Consider the following 27,887-nt stretch of genomic DNA (forward strand, 5'->3'; position numbering starts at 1 on the left):
CAGGTTTTTGTTTGATGTTGCAGTTAAAATTTATTGCATCCTCTGTCCTTCATGACAGCTGAAGTTTTCCAGTTATCTAACTCAAAGCCAATACACTATTATGAATTTATGACTGCCATTGCATTTGAGAACATGCACAAAAACCTGATCCAGTGCATCTCAATGTATTAAGTATGATGTTTGCTTGAGACACATGCATTTTATAAACCAGTTGATGCCAGACTACTCACACTTTAGTTAAACCTATACTATGCAGTCCAGGGCTAGGAGCAGAAAGTTCACTTTTATATTTGCTGAATAGATGTTAACCCTCACTTCATATTGTAACAACCTAAGGTGAGACAGGCACATTGAGAAGGGAATGCCCTCTGGAGTGGAAGCTGAAGTTTTAGTGTTATCTTCCTGCGCTTCTTTGTTTTTGCACTACCTTCCCTCCCCCTCCCCAAACACATTACTGCATGAAAGAGTTTAGTCTGTGATTGCAGATCAGTCTTTCGGTCAGACTGGGGTTTATAGTTGGAGCAGGAAAATAAGTTTTACTTTTGACAACAGCAAGAAGTGCATACAGTTCCCTTGTAAAGGCTGAGGCTCTTCAGGGTTTGCGTGTGCTTCAGTCACAGTCCAAGGAACATCGAAGTTGAGGCTTTGCCTAGACATCTGCTGCTTAGTCCTGTAAGATGCAAACATGGCGAGTAGTGAGTTTCGCCATAACCATCTTGCCTGAAGGTCATTCTTCCCAGGAAACCAGAAGCAATACACCTAAGTTCTCCTTGCTCCCCTCTGTTCATGCTTGTGTTCTCCATAAGTGATATATTGGCACAGAGATTTGTTTGGATACTCTATGCAGCTTAATTTAAATAAGACACTTATTCCTGCATACTTGAGTAGAGGGCTTCAATCTGGTTCTGGAAGAATTTAGCAAGCTCTGCTCGCTTTGCCTTCAGTGTTGGTGTCAAGAGTCCATTTTCTACAGAGAACATCTCTGTGTGGATGTACAGGTCTTTAACCTATGTAGGGAAGAAAAAAAATTAGCATGTGACACTAAAAAATTTCATAGAGGACAAACATAATGGTGCTTCCCAGGTCCCTTGAACTCAATGCAAGAACTTGCTCATTTTCAGACACTCCAGTAACAAACTGTTCTTTGATGCAAGTCAAGCTTCTTTTGGCTGACACAGCAAAAGGATAGGCTGGAACTACAGCAGAGCTCCTGCAGGCTGTGAGGAACCTCCACTCTTTCCCATGGCAGTTGCTGCTGTTGCCCTACAGCCCTGGCTCAGTCAGTGCTTCATTGCCTACTGCAGTTGGTTGTCCTGGGCAACTTTCTTAGGTCCAAGCCTGGCACAGTCAATAACAATAGTAAGGCAGACTTCCCAGCCATTGTATCAGCAATGCAAGTGCTTGTGACAAACAAGGTTTGGAAGTACTCACTTGTTCAAAGGATTTAAGTCCAGCCTCTTTCCCCAGTTTGACTATATCTTCTAAAATAGCTTTCTTCACTGCCTAGAAAGAACACATAGCTCAGCAGGAGCAGTGGCTGAGGATCATACCTGCTGCCCAGTCAAAACTGAGGATGGCAGAAACATGTCCATATTTCACCATTCAAGGTTTCTCACATTAAAGGCACTACTAGGTCACCACTCTCTCCTCAAAGGAAAAGAAGCAGTAATAGCCCTTGAAGCCTCAAGGAACACTTGTGCTTTCCCAGCTTCTACTTTAAGGCTGCTTGCATGACTCACCCCGCTTTAAACCAGTTTTATTTACAAAAAAAAGAAGTTGAAGCAGTACAAGATTGGACTTCAGAATTAAGGTCCTCCTATAACCAACTTAAAAGGTAAGAGCACTCACTGGATTTTTGCAGACATCTTCATAGGAACCTTTTATTCCCAGTTTTGCTGCAAATTCTGGAAGTGTCTCAGGATCAGGAACCACTATGCCTACTAGGAAAGACTGAAAACAAGTGGGAGTATGTTTAGACAATGACTAGGCATCTAAAATTACTTTGATATTCTGTGGGAGAACTTGGTAACGGACAATATTTCTGTACAAAGTTCGTGTCTACTTCCCCATCCATTTCCAGGATTTGGAAGGTGGTTACAAGGACTTTAACTTGAATCTTAACTTCTGACACCAGTAATTGAAGTGCAAATGTAGTTTGTATCTGTTACTTGTGCTAAACACTTAGTCCAGCAATTACGCTTGTAGATTTCAGTCTTGGTCTGTAGGTGACAACTCTGTGGCAAAGGAGTGGAAAAAACCATATAGACCTGACCTAACATACTGATCCCGTTCAAGTATATAACTAGCCTTAACCCAACTTTCAACTTGATGCCAAGATCTGCTCTTCTGAGGTATCAAGAGCAAAGGCTGAAGACAGCCCAGAAGGTCTGAAAGGAGGCTTCCATAAACATGGCTTTCTTAGGAATAGACCTCATTCAAGGACACTTTTCTATGCATATACTTGTATCCAGATCCAGAACTCAGTTTGGGAGGGATCTTGCAGGGTGCTTAGACCTGGCACTGCTTACCCTCAGGCTCTCCCCATGTACAAAGACTTGGGCTACAGGACCGCTTCGGATATAGATGTTTTCTATCTTCTCTGGAGCAATGTATTCTCCTTGTGCAAGTTTAAATATATTCTTCTTCCTATCAATGATCTTCAGTGTTCCATTCTAGAAGCAGAAGATAGAGGCCATTAGTTTAAAGTCCCTGTCTTGCTTCTGTAAGAAGCATGACTAGACAGTTCCTTTATTCTCTTCTGACAAAGGATGAGAGACCATATTCTGCCTGATCATTGTGGAAGTGACATTCTTACTGGCCCAGCACGTGTTATTTGAGATCATGCAAGCCGATTGGTCTTTGGAGGTTTGCCTGGGGTTATATTGTAGGTATTTAACAAAATATCTTGTAAGGCTTTTATCCTAGGATCTACTTCAGCTTTTCAGACTACTGTAAACTAGTCCAGGATTCAAATCTAAGGGATGGTATATATTAAGTTATTACTCACTGGCATCCATTTCCCTATGTCTCCTGTGTGGAGCCAGCCATCTTTATCAATTGCTTCTGCTGTTTTCTCAGGGTCTTTCAGGTAACCCTTGAACACATTTGGCCCTTTAATGCAGACCTGCAGCAAGCACAGAACGTTGTTAGTTACCTAGTCTTATGTTTCAGTATTTCCTGGTACACGCAGGAGGTGGTACCTACCTCGCCTTCATTATTAGAAGAGAAGTAGTTCATTTCCTCCACATCATCTAGCTTTATGATATTACAAGCTAGAGGGGCTCCAACATGGCCTGAGAGGGGAGAAGAAAAAAAATAGTTATGTTTTGTGGATTCTGCTGCCAATTAGCCCTATTTGATATAGAGGTAGAAAGAGTTGGTCTTGAAGTGAGATGGGAGAACTCAGGTGCCCCCTACATATGATAGACTTAAGCAATAGGAGGTACTTCATGGCTCTGTGTTCATTGCTTTAGGAAGAAGTGGTACTGTTTAAGGGATCAGACACCAAATGCTCAAGACCGTTATTGTAATGCATTTTCAGACACTTTATGCAGGTTAAGTAGCAGCTAAGCCTCGATGCTTTGAACCAGTTATTGGTCTAACCAGGCATACCAGTCATATGCCACGCTTGCCCCCACAGAATTACCTCATTGTCCCCTGGTCCCCCCAGTGTTCATTTCTATTTCATACGCATGATCCGTAGTTATGTCCTCGAGAACAGTGACTTGAGTTTGAGTTTAGAATACCCAATATTCAAAACATCCTTGCTATGATGAAAGTTGAATCCTCAAGGGTAGCTCTTCCTGAAAATATTCAAGTAACATGTCTGGTTTTTTAGTCCTAATTCCTTTTTGAGGAAGATGAATGTTTGAGAGCTAAAACTGATCTCAAAGCCATTTGAAAAAAGCTTTTGTCTAGTTTGCTCAGACTTGCTCATCTGCAGCCCTGCAGACGCACCTTTCTTGTGCATTGGTACTAGACAGGTTCTAGGCTAACCTAGATTACTTCACACAAGAGCGCCTCATCAACTGAGGCAAGTATTTTGGTAGCCTGTTATGCACACAGATGTGACTGTTGCTACTGAGGATCACTTTGAGGGAAGTTAAATACCAGAATTTAATTTTCATTGAACTAGTAGAAGTAGAGCACCTACACCTGAGTGCCATTTTCCAGTGGCAGTTGTGGGAGACTGAGTCTCAGCTGCCATACCTGTTGTCCAGTCTCCGGGCATTGAAAAGGTACATCCAGCTGAGCATTCAGTCTGGCCATAAGCTTCAAAGATCTGCATGAGAAAGAATAAGTATCCTGTGAACACTGAATCCTTGGTATATAAGAGCTCAACAGTCAACAAGTCTCCTTTTTAGGAATGACCCAAAACAATCATAGCCTATTTCAGACTTCTTGGTCTTATTGGTGTGACCAGATATCCTTCAAGTTCAAATGTCCAAACCTTGCACTGGTCACCTTGTTCTCCAAATTACGTTCTCATGTGTACTGTAGTGGGGCTCGTTGACTGTCAGGGTAAGCCACAAAGCTCAGAGGCAGCCACCTGTCTTACTGCTGACGTTGCATGTTCCTATTTCTACTGCTCAATTCCCCTTCCTAGAGTCTACAGAATGTTTTCCAGTGGTGTAGTTTGAAGTCAGTTAGCCCTGCAGAGCTTGTTCCTGATACAATTAACTGAGATCAAGTAACCTGCAAACACTGAAGACGCTAACTGCAACCTCTCCAAAAACAAGCCTGGCTAGACTACAGCTGCATCATATTGATTATGCCCAAATAAGTGACCATTAAACAAGTCTTACTTTAGAAAAAACCTCAGCTTACCTGACAGCCCAGTGCTGCTCTGAGAAGCGTCAGGACAGAGGGAGATATAGGGGCTGCCCCCGTTACCATTATACGCACTTGTCCACCCATAGTTTCCTACAAGAGAATTGGAAGCCATCAGATCCTCCAGTATTACACTGGTCAGGTTACTTACACTTCGGAGGATGTACCTGAACTTTTTTGAAAATTAGCTGATCCCAGATGCTGTCATTTCGAATTATGCCCTGCTTCACTTCAGCCATCTTCATAGTCACAGCAAAATTTAACAGGAGTTTTTTCACTGGGCTCTTTGCACCACTTTGAATCTGCAAGAAAAAGCATCAGTGAGCCTCAGGTCTAACTCAAACCTGCACCTCCAGTTCTTGAAGGTACCATATCTTACTTTGATATACTAGGATTTGCTTCACTACTGCCATGTTCTAGGAGATGAACAAAGGGGCAACATTCATTTGTGTTGCTGTCATACTTCAGTCAACTCTGAGGGAAAGTGATCTTTCTAGCTTTGGACTGGCTTCATTCTTGTTCTGAAAGTAAACAAGCTTTTTGTCTGAGCAGCAACAGATCAAATTCAGTCATGACTGGATACACTGTTCTTGTTCTAGAGGTCTGAGGGCTCTTTTCAGCTACTGAGAAAGGATTCTAAAGACTTCCCTCTGCTAAAGAGTAATTAACCTAGCAGGGATGTTGTGCATTCAATTGCAATTTAAAGTTGTGTGCTTGCTTAAATGCATGAAGATAATTTAGCTAAAAATTGCTCACATACCTTGTCATGTATTCTATTGAGCAATCTTGGTACAACTGGAAATAGTGTTGGCTTCAAGGTTTTCATGTCGTCTGTTAGCAACTTGATGTCTCCTTGGAAGAAGCCTACTTTCCCTCCACAGCTGTAGACTACAGTCTAAAAATTGAACAGACCTTAGTTAAGAATTCCTAGCTTCATATTAGCACTAATGATTTGTCTGTGGAAGGCAGCATGATTTCCATTGCCTACTAATAGCAAAGTTCTTGCTTAAATAGGTTTAAGGAAATAACCTATCATGGTTTTTACTGTAATTTACAGATGTTCAGAGGCATTTACTGAGTAACTACTGACATGCAACTGTGATTTGTAGTCCATGAGTGCCACAAAAAAAAACATATTTCAAGAGAGTTTATATGAATTTTTACACGTTTGTGTAAGAGCTGTTCTATTTTGATGTCTTTTGAGATCCCTGGAAATCTCAATAAGTACAAGACAACAAAAGTTAGCTTTAGAAGGATAAGACATGACACATTGTTTTAGCTACCAGGTCAGGAATTGAGGTTAAGGGACTATTTTGGTGACTGTTACAGGCAGAAGAGTTAGATCCAGCTACAAAGTCACTTCCTGTAGGAAGGGGCTCTTTGAAAGCTGAAAACAACATGTTTTTTCTTCTGTTTTTGTGCTCTGCGCTTTAGCAAGTGCATCTTCAGCGCTCTAACAACATGCTGGAAGTCTATTAAGTGGAAGACTAGAACTGTAGTTTAGGAAACAAACTGGCAGCCTGACACAGCCCCACAGAGTAAACAGTGGGGAACACAGCAGTATTCATCTCCTCTGAGAGCTAAATCCATGGCTCTTAAATTGCTACCGTTTCATGTGTTAGCTTTCGCTGTACTTATAGATTAAGTGCTTGATGCTGCTAATTTGCCTTGCAGGCTTCTCAGGGCATCACAGCCTCAGTGAGGTAAGACTGAAGTTCTATTGTAGCAACTCAGTAGCTGTATCTTGGTGAAATAACTAGATATTAATTGGTCAGTTTAGAGGGTTTATTTTAGGTAGGTGGTGTTGTTTGCTAAGGTATGAGTTCTCATGAGTGTTACTATCAACTAGTCTGTTCATACACAATCTTCTACAGAGACTTAGTAGCATGCACACAGTCCACTTACCTGTACAACTCTCTCAAACATATGAGCCAGAGGAAGATAGGACATGGAGATATCTGAACTTGTACACTCAAATGTGTTCTACATGGGAAAGAAGTAGAAGTTTGTCAGCAGTCTGTATGCCTGCTTGAGTTACTCTTAAGTAGAAAGGAAATGAAGTTTGGATCAGTTTGAGTACTTTGAAATAGCTGCTTTTAAATGACTGAAGCAAATCAGACTCCTCCCTTCCATCACTTTCAAAATCTGCAACTGAAACTGAGTAAGTAAAATTGGAGACAACATACCAGATCAGCATTAGTTTCATATTTTGGAAAGACTTGAAATTGGGTAGTTTAGCATGCTTGACATTAGTTCTGACTCATTATAAAATAACTTCCCCTTCATGAGTAAAAATCCTTCTTCAAGGTCAAAACAAGTTGCTTGCAGTACTCTTGTCTCATGGAAATACAGAAAGCTTAGGAAAGCATGAGTTTACCGGAAGTGAATGGTTTGCAGCACATGCCTGCATAAAGCCATTTTCATGACTCTGAATGACAGATCACCTTCAGCAGTAGCTTACCTCTGTGCATCTAAGGAAGGCAGCAGCATTTGCAACAACATTTTGATGTGTCAGCATGGCTCCTTTAGGGTTACCTTTGGAGAGATTGAGGAAAGTCATCTGTGACTCTGATTGCATGTGCTATCAAGTTTCTCATGTTTTGCTTGGTTCAGTCAGTTTGAGGAGAACCATCTTAGTATTAGGTTCAGTCATAGCATTCATTGTCTCAAGAGATTAGAAATACCCCTCCTCTTGGGCACTTTCAGCTATAGATATTATATGAAGAGATTGTCTAGTGAAATTGCAGAATAACTAGGAGTAGCATAGAGAATGCTGAAACAAGGCCTCTGTGTAGTCCCTGGGGAGGATCAGCATACAAAGAGTTAAACAGCCAAGCTCTTTAATGTGAAGAGCTGGTATTTTCCAGAAGATAAGATAGAGCAAGAATAGCATAGGTCTGTTCTTCCCCCCAACTCCTAGAAGCTTTGTCGTTAGTGCACTTGTCTTGTAGTGACAATGTCCCAAACAGAAGCACAGTGATAGCTTGACACAATAGAAAGTTCCAATTTACTTTTTTACATTTTACGTTGTTAGTGTTTCCTTTTCTCCACTGGAAAGGAAGTTCTTCCAGCTCAGGGAGATTGTTTTAATTGGGAAGCATCAACATCCATTCTCTTACCTGTGGTTCCACTGGTGAAACACACAATGCAAAGATCTTCAGGCTTAGGAGGCTAGAAGACAGAAGCAGCATAAAGTCAACAATCTAAGGATTGTTATGTTGCCTATCTCTGTTTACATACACTTCATAAAAGGGGATGAGTCTGGCACGTCAACCAGGGGTTCTATTTGGGAACAGAAAGACAAGATTCAAAAATCCTGCCAGCCTCCTCTGCTGGCACAAGGTCTTTTCAGAGATTAGTTTTGCAAGTTTAGAACTGTTCCATAGGGTTACTTACAATTGGTTCTATTATGTTGTTTCTTCCCAGCTCCTGTGTTAGAGAAAACACAGCTTAATAGTTGTAACCAAAAGAAATGCAGCAAGAATAGATAAATAGGTAAATTAGACTTCAAAGGCAGCATGTTTTTACTTTGACTCTTACTTTATGGTCTTATCTCCTTCTTCAGAGAGAGAAGTTGGTCTTTCTGTGTTTAGTGCACAGACAGCTTGGAAGAACTGACTCTACTTGGGGTTGTGAAAAGCATGAATTCAGGTGTGCAGAAAGTGATTAGGGCTATTTAAGGAGTTTGGAAGTTCCGATTAGAGATACTTGTTTTATTTAATGCAGGCCACATCTCATACTTATTTACACGTCCAATCTGGCAGATTAAAACTAGAACTGGGATTTCAAAGCAGCCAGTCATTTGCGGTTAAAGTTTTAATCAAATTCCATTTATTCTGTTAAAACTAAACCAAGAGTTAGGTTAGGGAATTCTTCAGGTTGCTGCATACGAGGTGTCCACAACGTATGAACACTAGAGCAGTCTATAGCTGGATCTCTGCAAGTCCACTCACCTAAATATATCAAGCTTCAAAATGACTGTTCATCAAGATCTCAGATTCAGGTATGACTACTGGGCAATGCATACATTAAAGTGTCATTGTTGCCAGAGAAAATCCAGATGTCTAGCTGCATTTCTCTGCAATACCAAGCAGAATCCTTTAGTCACCTACCTCAACTTCCTGCAGCATTAGAATTTCAACTCCCACTTTAGCTCCTCTGTCCTTGAGCTCTTTATCAAAGAGATCCATGAGAATGATGGTCTTCAAACATGAGGTCTTTCCTTGCTCATAGTTGTCAAGCAAGATCTGTGCCTTCTCAGGTTTGTCACAGATCACTGTGCTTATGTCAGCTACAGAAGAGAAGTTACATTTCAGAAGTCTGTTCTGAGGACATAGGACACTAGTGAGTGATAGCTCAGTAGCACATACATTTAGAACATAGTATTAGCTTCTTATAGGGTGAGCTTCAGCCTCTGCATTTGTTTATATGGATTCAATGGCTGGCTTTATAGTGCTAAGAAGATTCCTACCAGGGACAGCTGAGTTTATAGCTACAGTCTCATTTTTTCCAGGTCTTTGTGCTGAAAAACTAAAGACAAATATCTTAAGTCACAGTCAGAATAGGTTTTTGATCTTTCAGTATTGCCGTAAAAGGTCAGAATTGTCCTCATTAATTGTTTAGTCTTAACTATCTTCCTTAAATTTAAGGAAATCTAGACCTGTTTGAAGGAGGTAGCTAAAATTCAGTAGTTAATACCTCAGTTTCCCTGCATTTTCAGAAGACTAGCATAGAATTGCCAAAGCATTTCCCGGTAAGACAGCAGAGGACCTGGCTTTTCTGAACGTGGTGGTTCCCCATTAATCTAATCACAGCTGCGTAATCTCAGGGCACAACCTATTGGCAAGATTTACCTGCATAATTGTTGAAGTGATTCTGTTTGGCAAATCTTATTTATAGGCTAGATCCTAGGTAGTTGTGACAGTAGTGGATTTTTTTTTTTTTTTCTTAATCTCCCCTAGGACTGGGAGAGGGAAGTCTGAAGATGTATTCAAGCTCCTTCTCACCAGCTTCTTCCATGATATCATGCAAGCTGTTAGTTTTGTAGAACCACAGACCCTAACCAGATGATAGATTTACACATACACCTCCCCCCGCCAACCTCCTTCCGCCCCACATCTCTCTCCCTTCCACTTTGCATCCTACAACTTGTAAAATCAGAGACAAATATCTAATCTTAATCTGCATGCCAATTGCTGCATGGTCCACATAACCTAGAAGGTCATCATTAAACTTGTACTAAAGACACCAGGAGACATAGGAAACTCATTGCCTTCTTCCAGAAATTGAACAATGTCCTGTGCAGAATAGCTTTACAGAAGTGAAGTGTCCCTAAAATTGGAAGGGCAGCAAGGGCAAAACTAAGATCTAAGTTAGATGAAATTCCTTTGAACTTCACCCTTCTCAGAACAGAGCATCTTAGAGAAATCATCAGTAAGAAACAGTTAAAGTCAGCATTTACCTTTGTTAACAATATATACAATGGCATCTGGCCCCAGAGTGTCATAGAGTGGAACAGCAACCAGTGAGTAAGTGTAGCAGGCATACTCTGAAATGATCCACTGAAGAGAGAAAACAGTAACGCTAAGGAAAACTAGTGGCACCCAAGACAGGATTACCTGGAAGCTCTGTGCAACTGAACTAGCCCATGCACACATCAGTAGTGAGTCTGTGTAAGGAACATGTCCATAAGACTCCTACAGCAGCCAGGATTCAAGACAATCATTGTTTTATTAGGTACCTGTCATGATATATCCTCAGTCATTAATAAGGGAATGGGGGGGGGAGGGGAGGGCGCCACTTGTGACTGTTCCTAAGGTGGCCTCAAGCTATTTAAGTAGCAAGCTGAACAGACTCCAAGTTACTAGTCCCTTCTCTTCCCCCGAGATCTCAGAACACTCTGGTTTAGAATATTCTACTTGTTGCTTACCTCAGGCCTATTCTGAGCAAAAATACCAATGAACTGGTTTGATGGTTGTTTACATCCTTTCTGCAGAAGCCCTGATCCCAGGTATTCAGCTCTATCCAAAACCTGTAAGAAAGTTTTCCCCCCATAAGCATTGCAAGATAAGTATCCTAAATGAAGTCAATTATGTGCAACACTCACCTGTTTATATGTTAGCCACTGATAAGGTTGATTGGGTTTTCTGTAGCCCAAACAGAAACCATTTCCTAATGGAAGAGTTCAGAAAAACAGCTGTAAAGCTCAATACTGAAGTTGTACTTCAACATGATACTGATAAGTGGGCAGTATTTTCAGTCAGACATCTAGCTAACTTTATGGAGAATGGAAGTGTCCGTAACTAGGTACTCTGTCCAAATCAGGATAGCAAGAATGTTGACTTCATCCTTATGAGCAATATTTCAAGACCTGGTGATATTTTCTCATTTCACAACCACCTGAGCTTGAAATAGTTTCCAAGCTATTATATATATTTCCATGCATAGGGCTTGGGCCTCTGAAGTCACATGGACAGCAGCTCATACCTGTTGTGAGCAGGCAGTAATTGTGCACTGAAAACCCACATCAGAGCTCTATCTTTTTTCCCCCCTCTGATGCTCAGTATCTGCTGACTCTTCACTGAACTCTACCATCTTAAGCTTCTAATGCTTGTTCCTGCCCAGTCTGCTAACTGATATGCTTCCAAGTCACTGGAAAAAATGGGGTCACTTGTCACTCCAATCCACTGAAGTTCTAGGAAAGCTTTTGCTAGCCTGAACAACCACAGACAAGAGGCAGATGAAAAAGCTTGGAATCATTTGATTTACTTATAAAGAGTAAGAATTAACTAGCAGCTGCAAAGCTTACCAGAAGTATGAAGTCCTCTTTGGAAGACTTCATACATAGTTTTAGCATCTTCAAAGTAATAAGAGAGCAAATTGTTATCTGTCAAGAGCGCACCTCTTCTGGCTCCTCCCTAGAGGCAGAGCATAGTTATATATTAGGGCACAATAAATGCAGTGCCACTTGTTCTACAGCCACCACCTTCCTTCCTGATTTCAGTCTGCTCAGTCTCATGCAGAGGAGCTTTATAGCTGGACTAGATTAGTATTCAGTTACAGGTTAGGGACCTTGACTAAGACCAAGTGTTATCACTTGCCTACTTTCATCAAGTCTAGCATCTTAGTCCAGCATCAGCCTCAAAGCTGACCACTCAAAACATGTAAACCATTTAAAGTATAGGGAAAAAAAACAGTGGCAACTGAGACCATCTGGTAAAAGGCACATCTCCGTTGTCAAGAGCCACTGCCTTTTATTCTGTTAATATCTTAAAACTTCCCTTCTCTCCCTATACAGGGGAGTTGTACAACTAGGAAAGAAAGCTGCACATGTCAGACAGGACAGTTCCCACAGATACTCAAGAGTCAAGAATGGATCAATGTTTCAATCAAAGTTTCTCAAAAACGGTGCATCCCTACAAGCAAAATAAGCATTACCTCAACTCCTATTGACTGCTTGTTTAAGTCAACAGGAGGCAAAACAGGTTTTGGCCTGCTTATCACCCATAGGAAGATCGCAGCTCCAAATACAACAAGGCTGAACAATGCTGGTGTCGGGAGCGGTGAGAACAAGACTTGAAGTATCCAGATCATTGTGCTGGGTCAGCACAGCCAGAGCTGAACCTGAGACAAACAGGAGGTTTAGCAGATGGTTAGAAGTACTCACTACCTGTAAGTCGTGGTTACTTTAGTAGTTTGTTAAGCAAAACTACAAATCATTTCAGCAGTTTGCCCCTAGACACTCCCAGTACAATAATGAAGCAAGCTTATGTAATGTTTTAAGCCTCTTAAGAGATCTCAAGTCACCTGTCCCCATAAGTCTTAATCCATTCTATGTCCACTTCCACAAAAAGCAGAAACCTGCTAATTCAGGCCAGGAACAGAAGACAAAAATCTTTCCATTCAAGAGTGTCACCCATATTAGGTTTATAGTTTTAGTTGTCAAGCCTGCTTCGGGAAAACTAGTACACAGTTTCCCAAGTTAAGTATAACTGAAAGATACTTACAGTTCAGTGAACAGTGAAAGTAAGAAAACCCTCAAGATTATAGCTGTCCAATAGGAGGGGTATTCCTGGAATATATGTAGGTGTAACAAACATGTAAAAATCTGCAGGATAAGTAGTATCTTCAGGATCAGCTACCCTTACTGGAAGGAAGGTCTGTGCCGGACAAGCCTTTTGGTTAGACACTGACAGCGTGCTCAGTGTGAGATATAGCACAAGTCAAAGCTCTAGAAGATACTTCACACTAGGAAGTGGTGCCATGGAAGTCAATGAGTGCAACAGAAGTCTAGCTGGAAAAATACTGAAGCAATTCTGCTGCTTCCACCCTCCAAAATCTCCTCCTTGAAGGGCAGGGAAGCAAAAACTGAGGTTTCCTGTGAGAGATACGGACAAGCATTACTTCTGTCTCTTCCCTTAGAAAGAAGTATTTTAACTTCAGGATGTGCTGCTATGTTTAAGATTGAATGGTTAAGGCAGATCTAGCAGTCAACCTCATTTTTAAGATGAACTCAGATATCACCAACTTATCTTTGCTAGTATCTAAGTAGATATGCAGAGCATGACACACATTACACCTTGAAAGGGCATGGCTATTCATCTTGCAAATTCCTATATGCAGAATCAAGGGAACCCAGTCAACAGATAATACTTCAGCCAGCATCTACTGAATCCCTTTACAGGAAGAATACCAGGCATTCTGGAGCAATGGACTCCAGTTACCCTTTAACTATAGCTCCAAGAAACTTAAAGGTGCTTTCCAAATAGTTAGTACATTCAGCCAGGTACCTAAATCAGAATGTGGGTGTATGAGTCCAGACTGACCAGAGTTACCTCACCCATATCAGGTTCATAATTTTAGTCCTGAATTTGTAATGGCCATGCAAATGAGCAATCTTAATATGTCTTCTGTAGAGAGAGGAGAGCAAGACATACTTTGCCTGCTGAGCAGCTGGATAAAAAAAGGAAGTTCCTCATCAAGTCCAAGATGCCAAAAACATGTATCTGATCAGTATGAACTCCCTAGACCTATTTCCTACTCTTAAGTCCCAGTCACTGTGTCCTTCAAACCCCTAACCTTAGTCTCATACGTTGAGGCTCCCCTCGCCCCCCAAATAGTGCTACAGCAAGAAATGCAGGAACTGCTGTCTTGTGGCTCTGCATTGACTGACACTTCCAATCATTGGGTATATGACACCTAGAAGTATAAGCCTATTATTTCTGCAGCACAGAATATTGCCTGTTTCCACACCCTTTCTCATCCTTTACCAACTCAGCTTGGGGACAAATCTCCAGAACCCAGATCTGTTGATCAAGTTTGTGCTCAGGGCAAAGCCTCCTAGCAGTCTGTTCTAGCATGATAATTTGGAAGACTAAGACATAAGTAAGGTGAATTGGGCAGCCACCTGCCTTTAATGATGTACACATTTGGCCTTATAACCTATTACTGCAGCCGTTTGTAAACAGCTTTCTGTAGGTGATTACACAGTATCTGGTTTATGGTGTGATTCACTGAACTAGACGCTGAGCTTCTCCTGCCAAAGCTGGATCAGTTCAACCACTTGCTCCTTTGTTATCGTGAACAAGACAGTTTTTATAGCATTTGACAATTGATGCAGCTTGGTAGAGGTATCTCCGCTCTCCAACAAGAAGAGGAGTTAGATATAACAACCTTATCCCTTTAACTCAGAGCCCATACTAGATCCAAGTGACAGAGCAAACTGCATTTAAACTGCATTGGTATGCTGTAAGCTTGGTTTGTTGCAAGTTGGCAAAACTAGACTGGGGCACATCTCTCCTACCATCTCTTTACAGGCGTACCAGAATACTCATGTCCAGCTCTTTGGAATTTTGATTAATAGCAATCAGCCTGTGCTATTTTCCTGTCTTTTTCCATCACCAGATGGGCTGAAAGGAATTTGCGCTCAGCATATTTCAGGTGAGTCCTCCCTGGATATTAAGCCCTTTCAACCAGCAGTAATAGAATAGAGCTGTATCCAGGCAACTAAAGAGATCACATGCCTGCATCGTTGTGCTAATTTTAATGTTTGAAATGTGCTCTCACATGTTGATTTAAAAAGTACTTTTAAGACAATTTTTTCTTTGTAACCAGGAAGGGGTGGTTGCCTATAGAGTGTCATGCTAAAGGTAATCATCAGAACTGGGGTCATACCTATAGCAGTGAGTCCTTTAGCTGATAGAGAATTAAAACTGGTTAGTCAGATAAGTGCAGTTGTCAAATAGCTAGTATTTGTTACATGGATTTAATTGAAAATTAGAAGATACTTGTCTGACCTTGTTGTGGAAAGGATCATAAAACCTACCAGCCCCAAATGCTCCATTTTGCCATAGATAAGTCAGTGAAAAGCTTCAGGGTATTGTGATCTCTTCATTGAATCACATGCAAGGCTATTTGTGCAAAGACATCTAGGAAGACTGAAGATCAAGCCCTGAAGGATAAGGATGCTTGAAGCAGAGAACTCGCTGAAGTCCCGGGAGAATACCTGACCAGGAGCAAATGTGAAAAGCTTGCAGATAACTAACGTAGCAAAGCTTTTGCCCTCAGATTCTGAAACGATTCCACGAGTCTCCTACATAGAGGAGAGAAACCCTGTAACTAGTCAGAGATGACTTTCAGTTACAAAAATCCTTTTGGTTTGTGCTTAAAGAAAGACCTTCTGACAAACTTATCTCCACAGCCTGGTAAGCATTATCTGCTCATTTGCTCCTAATTAGCTTTTTCATAATCCTCTTCATTAGCCTGTTTACAATATTGAATAAGACTGTACATGCAGAAGTCAAGACAACATGCTTTAAAGCTACAAAAATGTTAGTGTCATGTTAAAAAAGCACAAATACCTAGATTTTGTGTGCATTACACAAAAATATCTGAAAGACAATTCCTCAACTTTAAGAAGGGTGATAGCGACAACAGCATTTTAGTTTTACTTCCCAGTCAGTTGTCCTCAGATTAGCTTTAGCCACTCCTACCAAAGACACATTGTTATTGGGGCCATGGCAAGAGACAGTTAGCAACTTTGTCTCAAGATTCCCAGAACTAGGATAGTTGTCTACTATGGCTAGAGCTTCTTCTGTAACTATTTGTCCAATTCAAGGTACTGCTAATTCATTCACCTCTAGTGTCCTCCAAAAGGCACTTAAAACTCCTTCCCTCAAAGGCTGAGAGCCAGCAAAGAGAACAGGATTCTCTTCTCTTGATAGGGTCATCTTGTCATGGAAAGAAACTAGCTTTACCCTAGGTATGTGCTATGGAGCAATGACAAGCAGAGTTTAACCCACAGATCCAGACACCCTGTGAATACACAATACCTGATCTGTATTGACTGAGTGAAAATTCAAGCAGGGAATGAAGCATGTGAGGATGTCAGGACATTTCTGACAGACACCATCTTCCATTGTAGGGCAAGTCTGAGCACTAACAGCTTTCATTAGCATGCAGGGGAGTTGGAGCGCTTGAAACCTCTGAGTATTGAGGGGCTTAACTCCCACTGACTAGAGAGATACAAAATGCACAGGATGTCTCAAGCCAGTTCTTTTAGCTATCTTGTGCAATAAGGTGCTAGACAGTTAAAGTACATTTAGGTGTCTGGCCTGATCAATGGTCGGGGTAAGGTGCACTACACTGACAAGTGCAAAGGCTTAGATTTTATCAGAAGAGATTACAGCGGTACCAGTCATGCCCTTGAATTCAGCAATGCACGTTCTCATTTCTACTGTACCCTCAGCAACCTTTAGGATAATTCCTTTGCTAGCTGGCAGATAGCTAGAAGGAATTCAACGGAGCTATTCTCTCCAAGGCAGGAATCACTGGAAAGTGACTGAGCTTTGTGCCTTGAAGCACATAAGTTTAAAAGAGTCATCTGTCTTACAGTAGTTCTTTACAGATGGCATATCAGTGTCTGATACGCCCACCACTTCAGAGGCAAGGGTCATGCACTGCCTGGAAGATAGTTTTGTAAAATTATATTCTCTTTGCTCCAGGATCAAGGGCATAAGAGACAGTTGGTGTAGGCTTTTGAGATCATGCAAACTTGTTAATCAGCATTAGTAAGGTAACATACGGACTTTTTCTGAGCAAGAGTAGAATAGAGCTAACTACACTAGGGCCACCACTTAAGTTTATTAGCCAGCATTAGCTCACTCTTTACATTTGCTTGGTCCTAGTGCAGATCTTGCCTGGTCTTCTGGAGATGTGAGCCACTGTGCCAGTTCTTGTTTCTTGGAACAATTACATCCCATCCTTTCTCCAGTGGCAGCAAGGAAAAGTCTTGTGTTCTGCAGGATTTAGGCATATCTGGCTTTTAGCATTTACAGAGCTAGATAAAGCACAAGAGCTCAGCAGTGATTGCTGAACACAGCCATATACAAATTACATCACCTATTAATTTAATGCCCTAGGAGATTTTGGACTTTGAAGACAAATAGTGTTACTGAGTAAGTTATGTGAAGAATAAAATCAGATTTAACTCCCATTGTTTTTCTCAGAACCTTGTTTGGAGGCAGGCAGAAATACATTTGAAGCAAAATCCAAAGTAACCCATATTAAGCCTGAGACACTCTTCAGGCAGGTTTTGCTTTCAGAGTACCTCTTACGAGAGTTACAGCCAAAGAGTTCAAGTATACTTTGATCTTGCCTGAGAATTGCTCTGCCAGTGGATGAGAAAAAAATGAAGCCTCCGTAACTTACTTTCAGGAAGTATAGTGCTCTGTGGTTTCAGACTGCATTACAGGCTATTTCTGGGCTCTGCTCAGACCTAGGCAGAACTGCCTTTTAAACCCGACCTAGGCAGAACTGCCTTTTAAACCCAAGCGTTCAGTATACTAGATGAGAAAGCCCATTTCTGTAGAGGATTTTACTGTGTCTGATATCGCTGTACCTCCATCAGGAACTCAATGATACCAAGATACTGATAAGTTCTAAAAGCTCTTTTGTCAGAAAACTTCAATAACCAACTTTCAAATATTAGCTTTTACATCAAGTTTTCTCCCTGAAAACCTACCTGTTCAAAAGATGTCTAGACAGCAATACTGAATATGCTTAACTAACACTATAAAGTCTTGTAATATCATTAGTGTAAGAGGTTCTGTTACTGTTTATCCTACTAGATGATACAGCATTATTTCCCTGCAAGATATGCATGTATCATCAGCATTATACGAATTAGAAAATATCTCTGGACATACAGCAAACATGGTTTGAAGAGCTAGAGTTAAAGCTCAACCTGAAGATCCATATAGAATCTCTGAGAAAACTAGAACGCAGTCATTAAGCACACTATATAGCCATACAGAGAGCAGGCAGCATTAATCACTTTTATGTTCAAGAACCTTTTATCTCTGTGTTATTTCAGCAACGCTATTACAAAGAACAAAGAGCAAATATATATTGGAACTTAACTTTAAGTCTAAGGTTAACATCTATTTGATAGCATAGTCTCAGAGTAGGCTTTCCTAGCAGGATCAGTACATTATCTTGAACCTCACAGCTGAGTACTATACACGCACATGTAGGTTACACTGAAGCGCATGTGAGTAACCACAGGCAAGCCCATTATGAAAAAAAACAGTAAGAAAAATAAAATTAGATCTTTTTTACTTACACAAAACAGAGCAGATACGGAGCAAAGAACCAGCAAAAAAACCACACATACCATTTTTCTGGGAGAAGGGGAAAGAAGAAAAGCCAACCTTTTTTTTTTTCTTCTCCTTAAGTAAGGCAAAACCCTTATGTGCACAGTAGCAAAAAAAAACAGCCATTAAAAAATATTCATATTACAGCTAGTTCCCTCTCCCGCGTTTAAATAAATCAGCAAGCAGAAAAGCATGCTGGGAAAGGCTCTTATAAAACAGAGGAACTAGCACAGGGCAACTTAAGTGGTTAGAGAGAAATTTCAGAGGAAGTTGGCTTTTTTTTTTTTTTTAAATTGAGGTGAGAAGGTTGCGTTTGCACATTTCTGAAGAGCTTAGTGAAAAGTGTACTAAAATTTTCTGAATTGATATCTACAGCTTATTTATACTCTAGTTACTGTTTTTTCTTCCATACATAAGGCTACACATTGCACACTAACAATTCTCTGCCTTTGTTGTACAGAAGGCTGAGCCGAGTTTTGTAGCCTGCAGTACTAACAAAATACTTGGATTACAGCATTTTTAATCTACTGTTGTAGTATACTTGGTGGTGGGCTGGCTTTTTGTTTCCTGCCTTTCTGCTGAAGGATGTCTTTTTTTTCTTTTTTCAGAAGCTACTTAGTGCTTGTAAAATGTTAGCTTTCTAGTGTGCTGTAGTCTTATATATGTGCAACTATTTGCACAATATGATAGTGAATCGGGTTTCAGGCTTCTTCTTCAGTTTTGTTCCCTGCTCCGACAGGGTTCTTCTTCACACCTGGAGGTGTGCTGCTTTGTTCAAAAGTTTATAGCTGTTGTCCTCTCCCTTTCTCTGTAACATGCTTGACTAATGTAACTGGAATGTTGCAGCAGGTTTTGAGGGGTGGGAAGGCAGCACCTTGGCCTACCTTTCCTCTTCAGTGCCTTGACCTCAGGTCTTAGAATCCATATTTCTCATTTAACAACTTGCCTATCTGAAGGTTATCTATGCTGTGTGATTTCAGGAATACTTGCCCAGCTAGATTAAACTGCAGTGAGGCTGGAGCAGAGTAATGTAGCATGTACTTACATCCAAAATACAGTCTATCCTGGACCTTGGCTGTGCATTTTACTGGCTAAAACATAGAGCCTGTACTAATTGCTGTTACATTTTCATTGCTGCAGTAAACTTTGTGCTATTTAGGTAAAGCTAGTTTATACTGTAATTGTGGCATTATTCAGCAATGCAGACATACCTTCAGGATAGAGCTGAGGCTTAATTCACTGATTTTGCTATGGGCTTTGGGTAAAGATGAAAAAAAATAGCTTGTTCTGCAGGAAAGCCCTCTATCTTCAGTTTTGCCTACCTAGAGCTTCTCCTGTGGTACTCAGCGGAAGCTGTGAAGTTTAGCCCTTGAAGTGCAGGCCCTAATAGTGCCAGTCAGCATGCACTTGTGCTTAGAGGAAGGGAATGCCCCTTACAGAGAAGGGAAAGAAAGCCAGCCTCAGGGCCCAGCCAGCTGCACTTCCAGCTTCTTTAGGTGTGTCTGAGGATTTTCCCCCTTCAGGTGTGCGGCCTTAGGCTGTTACTTTTCCAGGGAGGAGGAGGAAAAAGCAGTGAATGTGCCCCATCTAGTCAGCTGTTGGTAGCAATGCCATGTATCTCAGAAGCATTGACTTTGGTTAGGGGCACAGGAAGTTGTGCCTGCAGCACCATCCCGCCTGGCATGCTGTTAAGCAGGGGTGATGCAGGAGCTCCAGAGCTGTGAGAGTTACGCTGCGCTGTCTGGACACAGTGGATCTCATGGCTCCAGTGTGAATTGAATTAAGACATGCAGAAGGAAAAGCCTTGTGGAGAATAGCTTCTCCTTAAGGGATTTGTCCTGTTTAATACTCAGACATTGAAATATGTCTGATGCTGTTTCCCAGATACACATAAGATGTGACATGAGAATTCTGAGGCTTTCTCTTTTTGATACAAATGATGTGAATAAAATCCAGCTTTTCTAAGGAGGCACAAATCCATTTGTTGTCAGTAAATCCTTGCCAACAGATAAGGCAAAGCAGAATCTTGATTAACTCAACCTCTGCTTCTTGTATGTGCATGTAAAATGTTCATGTGCATCTTTCATACCCATTAGCAAATTGTTAAAATCAGCAGTAGGTAGAGTGTGTGTATAGAGAGTTTAAGCTGTTTTCCTTCTCCTATCACTGTGGCAAAAGGGTTTGCATAAAGGATGGATAAGGTGAGCTTATATAAGGAGCCTTAAGGACATAGGACAACACAAGCATTAGCTATCCAAAGGTGCCAAAATAACCCATCTGCCTATAGCAAATAGCAGAGGATATAAGTAAATAAGGGGAAAGCATAAGCTCAGCATACAATTTTCTCTGTTGCCACTGGAAGACTTGGATCTGAATTTTGTGAATCTGTGGGAAGTGTGAGCTCACTATTTTTTGAAGGATTTTTGAATTCCAATATGCTTGCTTAATGCCATGAAAATAATCATTATTGCTGTGCTACATTTTGCAAGGGCAGTCTTCTGCCTTTTGTAACAGAGTGACTGCACAGGGACATAAGTCATCTCGGCGCATAGGCAGGTTCCTCAGCAAAGGCGATGTGGACAGGACAATAGGCTAGGACTTGGAAGAGCAGTGCACTTTTTGCTAGCCATTTTATTTGCAGTTTGATTTCTGGTTAATCTTCATCTCTAACTTCCTCTCCTTTGTTACAGTCGTGACTGTAAGCAAGAGCTTAGAGGAGGCTCCATCTATAGCTACACCAAGCGGTTGTACCAAGGTGATGGCAAGTCTCTTGTGCCATACTTTAAAAAACATGCTTTTGGAAGACTAAAAAATGCATTATAGTCAGCTTCTGTATTCTTATAATAACAATTTTGGGGATAACGATCCTGTTGTCAATAAGTTTGTGTGTGTGTAAACGATCTAGTGTATAGCACTAGACAGCATTTCAAAACCTGCTTCCAATGCTGTAGTACCAATTGGTTGTTCTTTTTCTGGAACTTAGTTTTAAACATGAATCTGAATGGGAGCCTGGCATTGGTACTCTATGCACTGTATCTTTAAGTAGACTAAACTAGCCAGCTGATAAGAAAATGGCTTCAGCCTGGACTGCAGTCAGGTTTCTAATTCCAGACAGCCTGTAGCAACAGGGAGTGTTCAGGTGGTTGCTCTCCCTCAGGTACTTACTATGGCTGTGATTTCTTTATATGCCTCCTGTCAACCCAGACTTGCTCGTTTCCTAACATGCAGCCAGTTACTCAGGTGTTGCCTTTAACAGCACACAGTGTGATGACAGCTATGCATTTAGATCAGGACATTGCAGCAAATCTATGATCCCATTTCTGGCTGCCTTGCAGGAGCAGGGAGCCCAGTACTGAAATGACTGGCTCTGATCAGGAGAGATTTGCTTACCTTCCTTCAGCACTGGGTGGAGGGGCTGGCACAGCTTTTCTTCCTCACTGCTTTACAACTCCAAGTGAGTGATCAAGGGCTGGTGCTTCCCCAGCTCCTGTGGCTGGACTGAGCCCCAAATTACCAGCGTGTGGCTTTAATAAACACACAACGCTGCACCCAGGTAACCTTTGAACCTGCGTTGCAACAGGTTCAAAGGTAAAAATTATTCCTGATCAAATATAAGGAGCAATTTTGGCTGGTTCGAATGTTAAACACACAACTCTTACGCAACAGTTTTAGAAGAGAGCAGCATGCTGTGAAAGCTAACTCCAGCCCTGTGAAAGCTGCACCCTTGGGTTTTTGATAGGGCTCTCATTTCTTCTGAGTGTGCATGGGGCACTGAATAAGCATGTTTTCACTGAGACTGGGTGCCTCTTAGATTGCACTTAGAGCAAGCAAACATATTCTTCTGTTTTTCCACTGCTTTGTGGAGGGGTCTCTCCTTAAATGTGTATGACTGCTGAGGTGTGGTTGCTTTGCGGTTCAAGTGGTCCATGAAATAGCAAGCTCCTTTATGGGTAGGAGCTCTTACTGCAGTGGAGGCAGAGAGAGACCGGTTCTCTTACCACTGTGTACCTTCTCCTTTGAAAGCGTGAGAAGGGTTTTTCATTCACTAGACTGGCAAGAGCAGTCTGGTGCTCAGGACACCAGGCTAAGCCTGCTTCATCACCAGTTTCTTAAGTGGTTGCTTTGTGTCTCCTCTCTCTATAAAATGGGAGTAACAGAGCTGCTGCACTTGATGCTGGTTGAGAACAGATTCAGCTGTGAGGTGAGATATTTGCAGTGGGCTGCCAGGTGGAGTTTTAGCTTCATTTTCAAGGATTGTGGATGTGATCTTTGGAAGAGATTTTGCTCCTCATGATCCAAGACACAAGGGTAAATACCAAAGTCCTTGCAGCACTCACTTAATACTGCTAGGATCAGTTAAAATCATATAGCTTTTGTTGATTTAGGCCTGCTTTGACCAGTGCTGGAATTTGACTCCTATATAATCTTTGAGAGGTAAGTTGGTGTTAACTGTTTTTTCACTTATGGTCTTGAGTATTCTTTACTGGGTGTTGGGGAACCTGCCTGTGTCAGAGGACATTAATAACAGTGGAAGCATTTGTGCAAACGCTTGGTATCGTCCTAGACCCCCTTATGAGGAAGTTTGGATTGTATCTCCTATAAGGTGAAAGTTTTTAGAAAATATCAGTTTGGGGAGGGTGGAAAAGAGAACAAGTGGGACAGTTCCAGGCTTAGTGCAAAGAGATGCTATCACTGTGCAGGTTTCGTGGTTGCAATCTGTGATGTAACTTGTATGTGGGAGACAAAGCAGTTGATTTTACGCTGTTCCAAGGTGTGCAATAGATGCAAATAATTAGGAGCTGGGCAGGTCTCCATTCAGCGCAAGTAGATATTGCCTCACTGCCTCAAAAGAACTAGAATGACTGGCATCATCTGTAGATTTTACTCCTAGATGCATCTTATCTTAATGCACAGACATACGTGGCAGAGGAAGGGTAGCAGAGAGACTTGAGGAGGGAACAAAACAAAGTCAATTGCCCAAGCTAGCTGTATGGGTAAAGCTGTAACTGCTTTTTCTTCTCCACCCTTTCTCCCTGGTACATAAAGTACATGGCTTTTTACCTCTTTTGAACATCAAATTAATGCAAGTTGTACTGTTTTGTCACCTTTCACCTATATAGTTGCTTCCTGATGAATGAAGACCTTTGATTAGTTCACTGCAGAAGGCAGAGCTGGGAACCCTGAGCAACTCTGAGCAGTAAGTGTGTTGTGTCTGAGTCAGGCAAGGGCATTCTTGATCAAAAGTTTTACTGAATTGCTACAGGGGTTAACCTTTTTTCAATTTGTTTTGAAAGCAGGATCAGAAAAACGTTCACAAACCCCAGAAAACACATGTGTTTACATTCTATAATGCAGGTTTGTGTGTGTTCCTAGTTGCCTCTGAATGAATGATGCCACAGGCTGGTGTTTGTGATCTCAGTGACTAAACGCAGGACCAATGACCTAAGAGAGACTAGGTCACCTGTGGACAATATCATCCTTGTCCCAGTTCTGAAAAGGAGGAGCTTAAGGCAGAGCTAGTCAAAGTTAATCAAAGACCTTTTTCTTCCATTAGACTGAGAAAATCATTTAACTTTCAGTTCATGAATATGTTGGTATTTGTTCCCCTCAAGACCAAATTATGATGAACCTAGATGACAAATGGCATGAAGAAGTTTCTGTAGATCAGCAAGTTAGTATCAAGTTAGTCATTTTGGAAATCTCTGAGCAGGTTATGACTCAGAATATTTATTCAAAATTATTAGCTTTTGACAGATAGAACTGTCTGCATACAGTGGTTTTTAAGTATATGAAAAAATTTTGTTTTGGTAGTTTTGATGGTTAACAGAACGTCATAGTTTGGTTTCTTTGATTAAATCAATTTTCTGTGCTTATCTAAAGTATGACTAGTCACATTAACATGTCTTTCAAATATATCACAAGCAATTTTAACATTTGCCCTTTCTGCAATTCACTTAACACTTGAAGGATGAACATCAGCCATAGGGGAGTGGGAGAAACTGAAAGAAGTATGCATGTCCTCCAGCTTTCTTCCAGCTGGTTCCAGTACCAACAGTGGGATTCATAGGCACATTTTAGATGCTCACCAGCGAACATGTATCCATGGAATTATCCCTGAACGCTGATTAAAAGTGATTCTTGCTGAGGTTGTGCAACTAATCCAAGCTGTGAAGCATAGATCTAAAGGTCATTACCACACAGAGTAGGAGATTATGCACTCTTCTAGGTAACCTATAAGAAGCCTTTTCTTTATTGATCTTGTGAAATGTACAAAAATGAAATAGGTTATTGAATGATAAAGATAAAACGAACTCTAACCTGTCACCTCAAAGAGCTGCCATGATAGTAGTGATGTTTGACAGTATTTTATAACTCATTCTTACTGTGTTAAAGCTTTTGTAAAAAAGGATGTATATTTAGTTAAATTGCTTGGATCAGTGAATGGGACTGCACGTATTTGAATATTTACAATTGCTCTGTGGGCCCAAGAGCAGCTGCTCACTTGTTTTTATCGCACTGCGATGTGTAAAATGTGATGACTCTATGAAGTTGAAGTGTCTGAGTGAACTTACTGTTCCTGTGTTGCTGCTGACAATCCTGCATTTTACTCTTCTCATGCAGAATTTTAATGGTGTGTCCTAATAAGTGTCAATGGTTTTAAAACAAGACCAAATAGACTTTTTTGATAACTGTAGATGTTAATTAAATCTCTAAAAGTGTGAAATGGCACAAATCCTTATACAGGAACTGAAAATATCTGACTTGTGTATGCTGACTTGTAGACTCTGAACCTAACAGACGGATAATTCTATTGATTTTGACTGGAAACTGTATAATACTGTGGATTTACTTTGGTCTATTTGGGATCAGATTTTGTCCCTAAAAGACTAATTCTTCTGCGCTCTGACATGCAAAAACATTTGGTGTTGATCATTTTACTCTATCTGATAAGAATCATAGAAGAAAAATGAGTGAATCTATCTCTGCATAGTGTCCAACAAAGTAAAGTAATTCCTATCTCAGAAGCACTGAATGCCCTGTATTGCATGTTAGCTCTGAAGATTGTCATCCAGCACACGTTCTGCCTTGCTACGTTTCTGCGACAGTGAATTTGTTTTGAAAGTCTGTGCACAGAATAATTATCAGGAGGTCGTCTTCTAAAGGTTAACAGTGTGGTAGAGGCTGCTGAAACCTGAAGTGGGCAGGTGCGGTGGATGCACCTGAGCTCAGATCCAGCATGTAGCAGTTAGCAAAGATTTCATGGTGTTTAACTCCTAATGAGAATAAGAACTGCCTACCAGAGTTAAGGGTGTGCTGATATTTTGAAGCTTAACACTGTGTTTTGCTGTGTTCTTTCAGAGCTTGGCTTCTGCATAAACTTCTCCAGACCATCAAATCCAGTCCTGACACAAAATCCAAGAACTGAAACTTCTGTTTCATATGTTCAGCAGCTTTTATAGTTTAGTTCTCTTATTCTGTTTGAAAAATGTTTACCTGAACAATTTGTAGTATTTAACCTTCCCTATTGCCTGGACAAAATACGAGCAAGAGAAGCAGGCATAACAGTTTATGAACAGAGATCTTGACTATTCGCCATTCAAACTGGAAGTGGAAAAAAAAAAATCTCAGTGACTTTAGACTTTGAATCTACGGCTAATAAAAGAGAAAAGAGCTAATGTTCAAAAGGAGCAGTATCTGACGTGTAGCATTTAGATGAGGAAAGTTTAAAGACCATTTGGAATGCTTCTGAGTGTTATCAGTGCTGTAATTTAAGTGGTTAAACTTTCGTAGAAACAACCAAATTCCATCTATAATAGAGCTAATCATGAAGATTCGATCTATCAGTGTCACCTGGGAGTAATTTAGCTGAACAAGAGCACCAGCAGTGATGTTTTTGGGAAGACATTTTGTTTTTAATGGCAGAGAAGTAAATACAATTGTGTTAGCTAAGATATATTTCAGTCCTTTGTGTTGCATCTTGGACTTTTCCTGTTCTCATGAGCTTGACGCAAAGGACCAGCCTTGGAGTTCAGCCCTCGTTTTAGAATTCTAGGGAGCTTTGATCTGATTTGATGTCCATCTCTATTTTAGGAACTCTAGGAGCTCTTTTTCCATTTTAAACTGGACGTAATACCATTGATGTTGATGAGATGACATAAAACAATACAGAGCTGGCCTGTAACAACTGACCTTGATATACAGCAGATATTCTGCTTATGCATTGTTACTGGAACACTACAGAATGCTTCTGATGCTCTAAAATCTTTGTCTTTCCATCTGTTCATAAGCTCAAGTCTTGACTCAGTCAGTTTTGTCCCAGTTAAAGACCAAACTGAATATAAGAAGTTCAAGATCTGGCCTGTTATGAAATCTGGTGCTTGATACTTCTGTGATTTAATTCTATGGACTTTGTTAGGCACAAGAATTTCAAGAGCTTGTGGAAAAGGAATCCTGCCATTTGAGGAGTCCTGGGATGGCCTTTTATTTCCAAAGTCATTGTATGGATTTCCTTAGGAATCTGTGGAAACTGATCACTGGGGCTAATTTTCAAAAGGCTTTTGAGATCTTTTTGGTGCAAGATCACAAAAGACAAAGTTACTTTAAAATATTGATTTAAATTTTAAGCCTTTCTTCTTGTAGGTGCTTATTACTGATGAAGACAGTGTAAATTCTGGTGTGTAAATTACCAGTGTAATTCTGCTGTGTAAACATAAGTTCAGAAATTTAGGGACTGTGATTTAGAAAGTTTCAATAGCACATGCAGCTTTTCAGACTTTACTCTTGTAATGGGATTGTGCAGATGAAGAACAGTCAAATTCAGTTTTGTGCCAATTGAAGATGCTGATCTAAAAAAAAAAAAAAGGCAATTTGGTTGAATAAAAATAGGTAGTCATGTGTTACAGCCCAGGGAAATGCATCAAGAAAAAGGGAGTGATATTCAAATTCAGGTAACGGATGCTTCCTGTGGCTGACTAAGTTGTAACCTCTGGGTCATGTTTAGTAAGGGTTTGGAAAGAGGTGAGTAAATGACTTTTGTCTACCTGATTAATTGTTATGTGATGTATGAGACCTCTCCATGCTTTAATGTGTGTTTGTGACATTTACACTGCCGTCATTGCAGTAGACTTGCAGAAGGGGTAAATTTGATGCTTTTTAGTTGTTTATATACAGCAAGTATAATTCCCATAAGGCAGTTGAACCTGGGGAAAGTCTTGAAAAAATGTCTAAACAGACTTACGGCAGCCAGTTAAGTACAGACATCTTGAATTATTTCCATTGTATTCAGCTGGGCTTCTCCTGTGTTTTAAGCTAACATGTTTTCTAGAATTAAGTTTCTAAGGACCGAGAGGACTCTGCAACAACTATATTACAAGAACAGATTTTTTTGCAGGGTAGGATGGTGGC

The 27,887-nt window shown here is 40.7% G+C and overlaps 1 protein-coding gene and 1 long non-coding RNA gene across 3 annotated transcripts; one reads left to right on the top strand and one right to left on the bottom strand.

Moving 5' to 3' along the window:
* Positions 1 to 148: 148 nt before the first annotated feature.
* Positions 149 to 22,083, bottom strand: ACSL5 (acyl-CoA synthetase long chain family member 5). 2 transcript variants are annotated; one of them, XM_009668653.2, is made up of 21 exons: positions 21,873 to 22,083; positions 12,268 to 12,453; positions 11,639 to 11,747; positions 10,937 to 11,001; positions 10,760 to 10,861; positions 10,292 to 10,391; positions 8,943 to 9,121; positions 8,227 to 8,259; positions 7,950 to 8,001; positions 7,292 to 7,365; positions 6,736 to 6,813; positions 5,591 to 5,725; positions 4,998 to 5,132; positions 4,828 to 4,923; positions 4,210 to 4,282; positions 3,205 to 3,293; positions 3,008 to 3,124; positions 2,529 to 2,672; positions 1,849 to 1,950; positions 1,432 to 1,503; positions 149 to 1,007 (listed from the first exon to the last, which is right to left on the bottom strand). In XM_009668653.2, the coding sequence occupies exons 2-21, from the start codon at positions 12,421 to 12,423 to the stop codon at positions 867 to 869; spliced, it is 2,052 nt and encodes a 683-aa protein (XP_009666948.1). In that variant the 5' UTR covers positions 12,424 to 12,453; positions 21,873 to 22,083; the 3' UTR covers positions 149 to 866. The 2 variants fall into 2 exon arrangements, with proteins under 2 accessions (XP_009666948.1, XP_068805732.1); XM_068949631.1 differs by lacking the exon at positions 21,873 to 22,083 and adding an exon at positions 18,452 to 18,679.
* Positions 12,841 to 26,652, top strand: LOC138067775 (uncharacterized). The gene is made up of 3 exons (XR_011142115.1): positions 12,841 to 14,769; positions 23,603 to 23,679; positions 25,842 to 26,652. It is a non-coding gene; the product is annotated as an uncharacterized lncRNA (long non-coding RNA).
* The last annotated feature ends 1,235 nt before the right edge of the window (positions 26,653 to 27,887 follow it).

The sequence above is a fragment of the Struthio camelus genome, chromosome 7 (genome assembly GCF_040807025.1).
Source record: "Struthio camelus isolate bStrCam1 chromosome 7, bStrCam1.hap1, whole genome shotgun sequence".
NCBI lineage: Eukaryota > Metazoa > Chordata > Aves > Struthioniformes > Struthionidae > Struthio > Struthio camelus.

Bases quoted from the DNA above. Each gene is read 5' to 3' on its own strand.
- ACSL5 (XM_009668653.2), bottom strand. From the start codon at position 12,423: ATGATCTGGATACTTCAAGTCTTGTTCTCACCGCTCCCGACACCAGCA. The intron at 10,862-10,936 runs GTGAGTGTTGCA...ACTTTCTTACAG, and splicing joins AGTGGCTAACATATAAACAG to GTTTTGGATAGAGCTGAATA. The intron at 1,008-1,431 runs GTGAGTACTTCC...TTCCCTACATAG, and splicing joins GACTTAAATCCTTTGAACAA to GTTAAAGACCTGTACATCCA.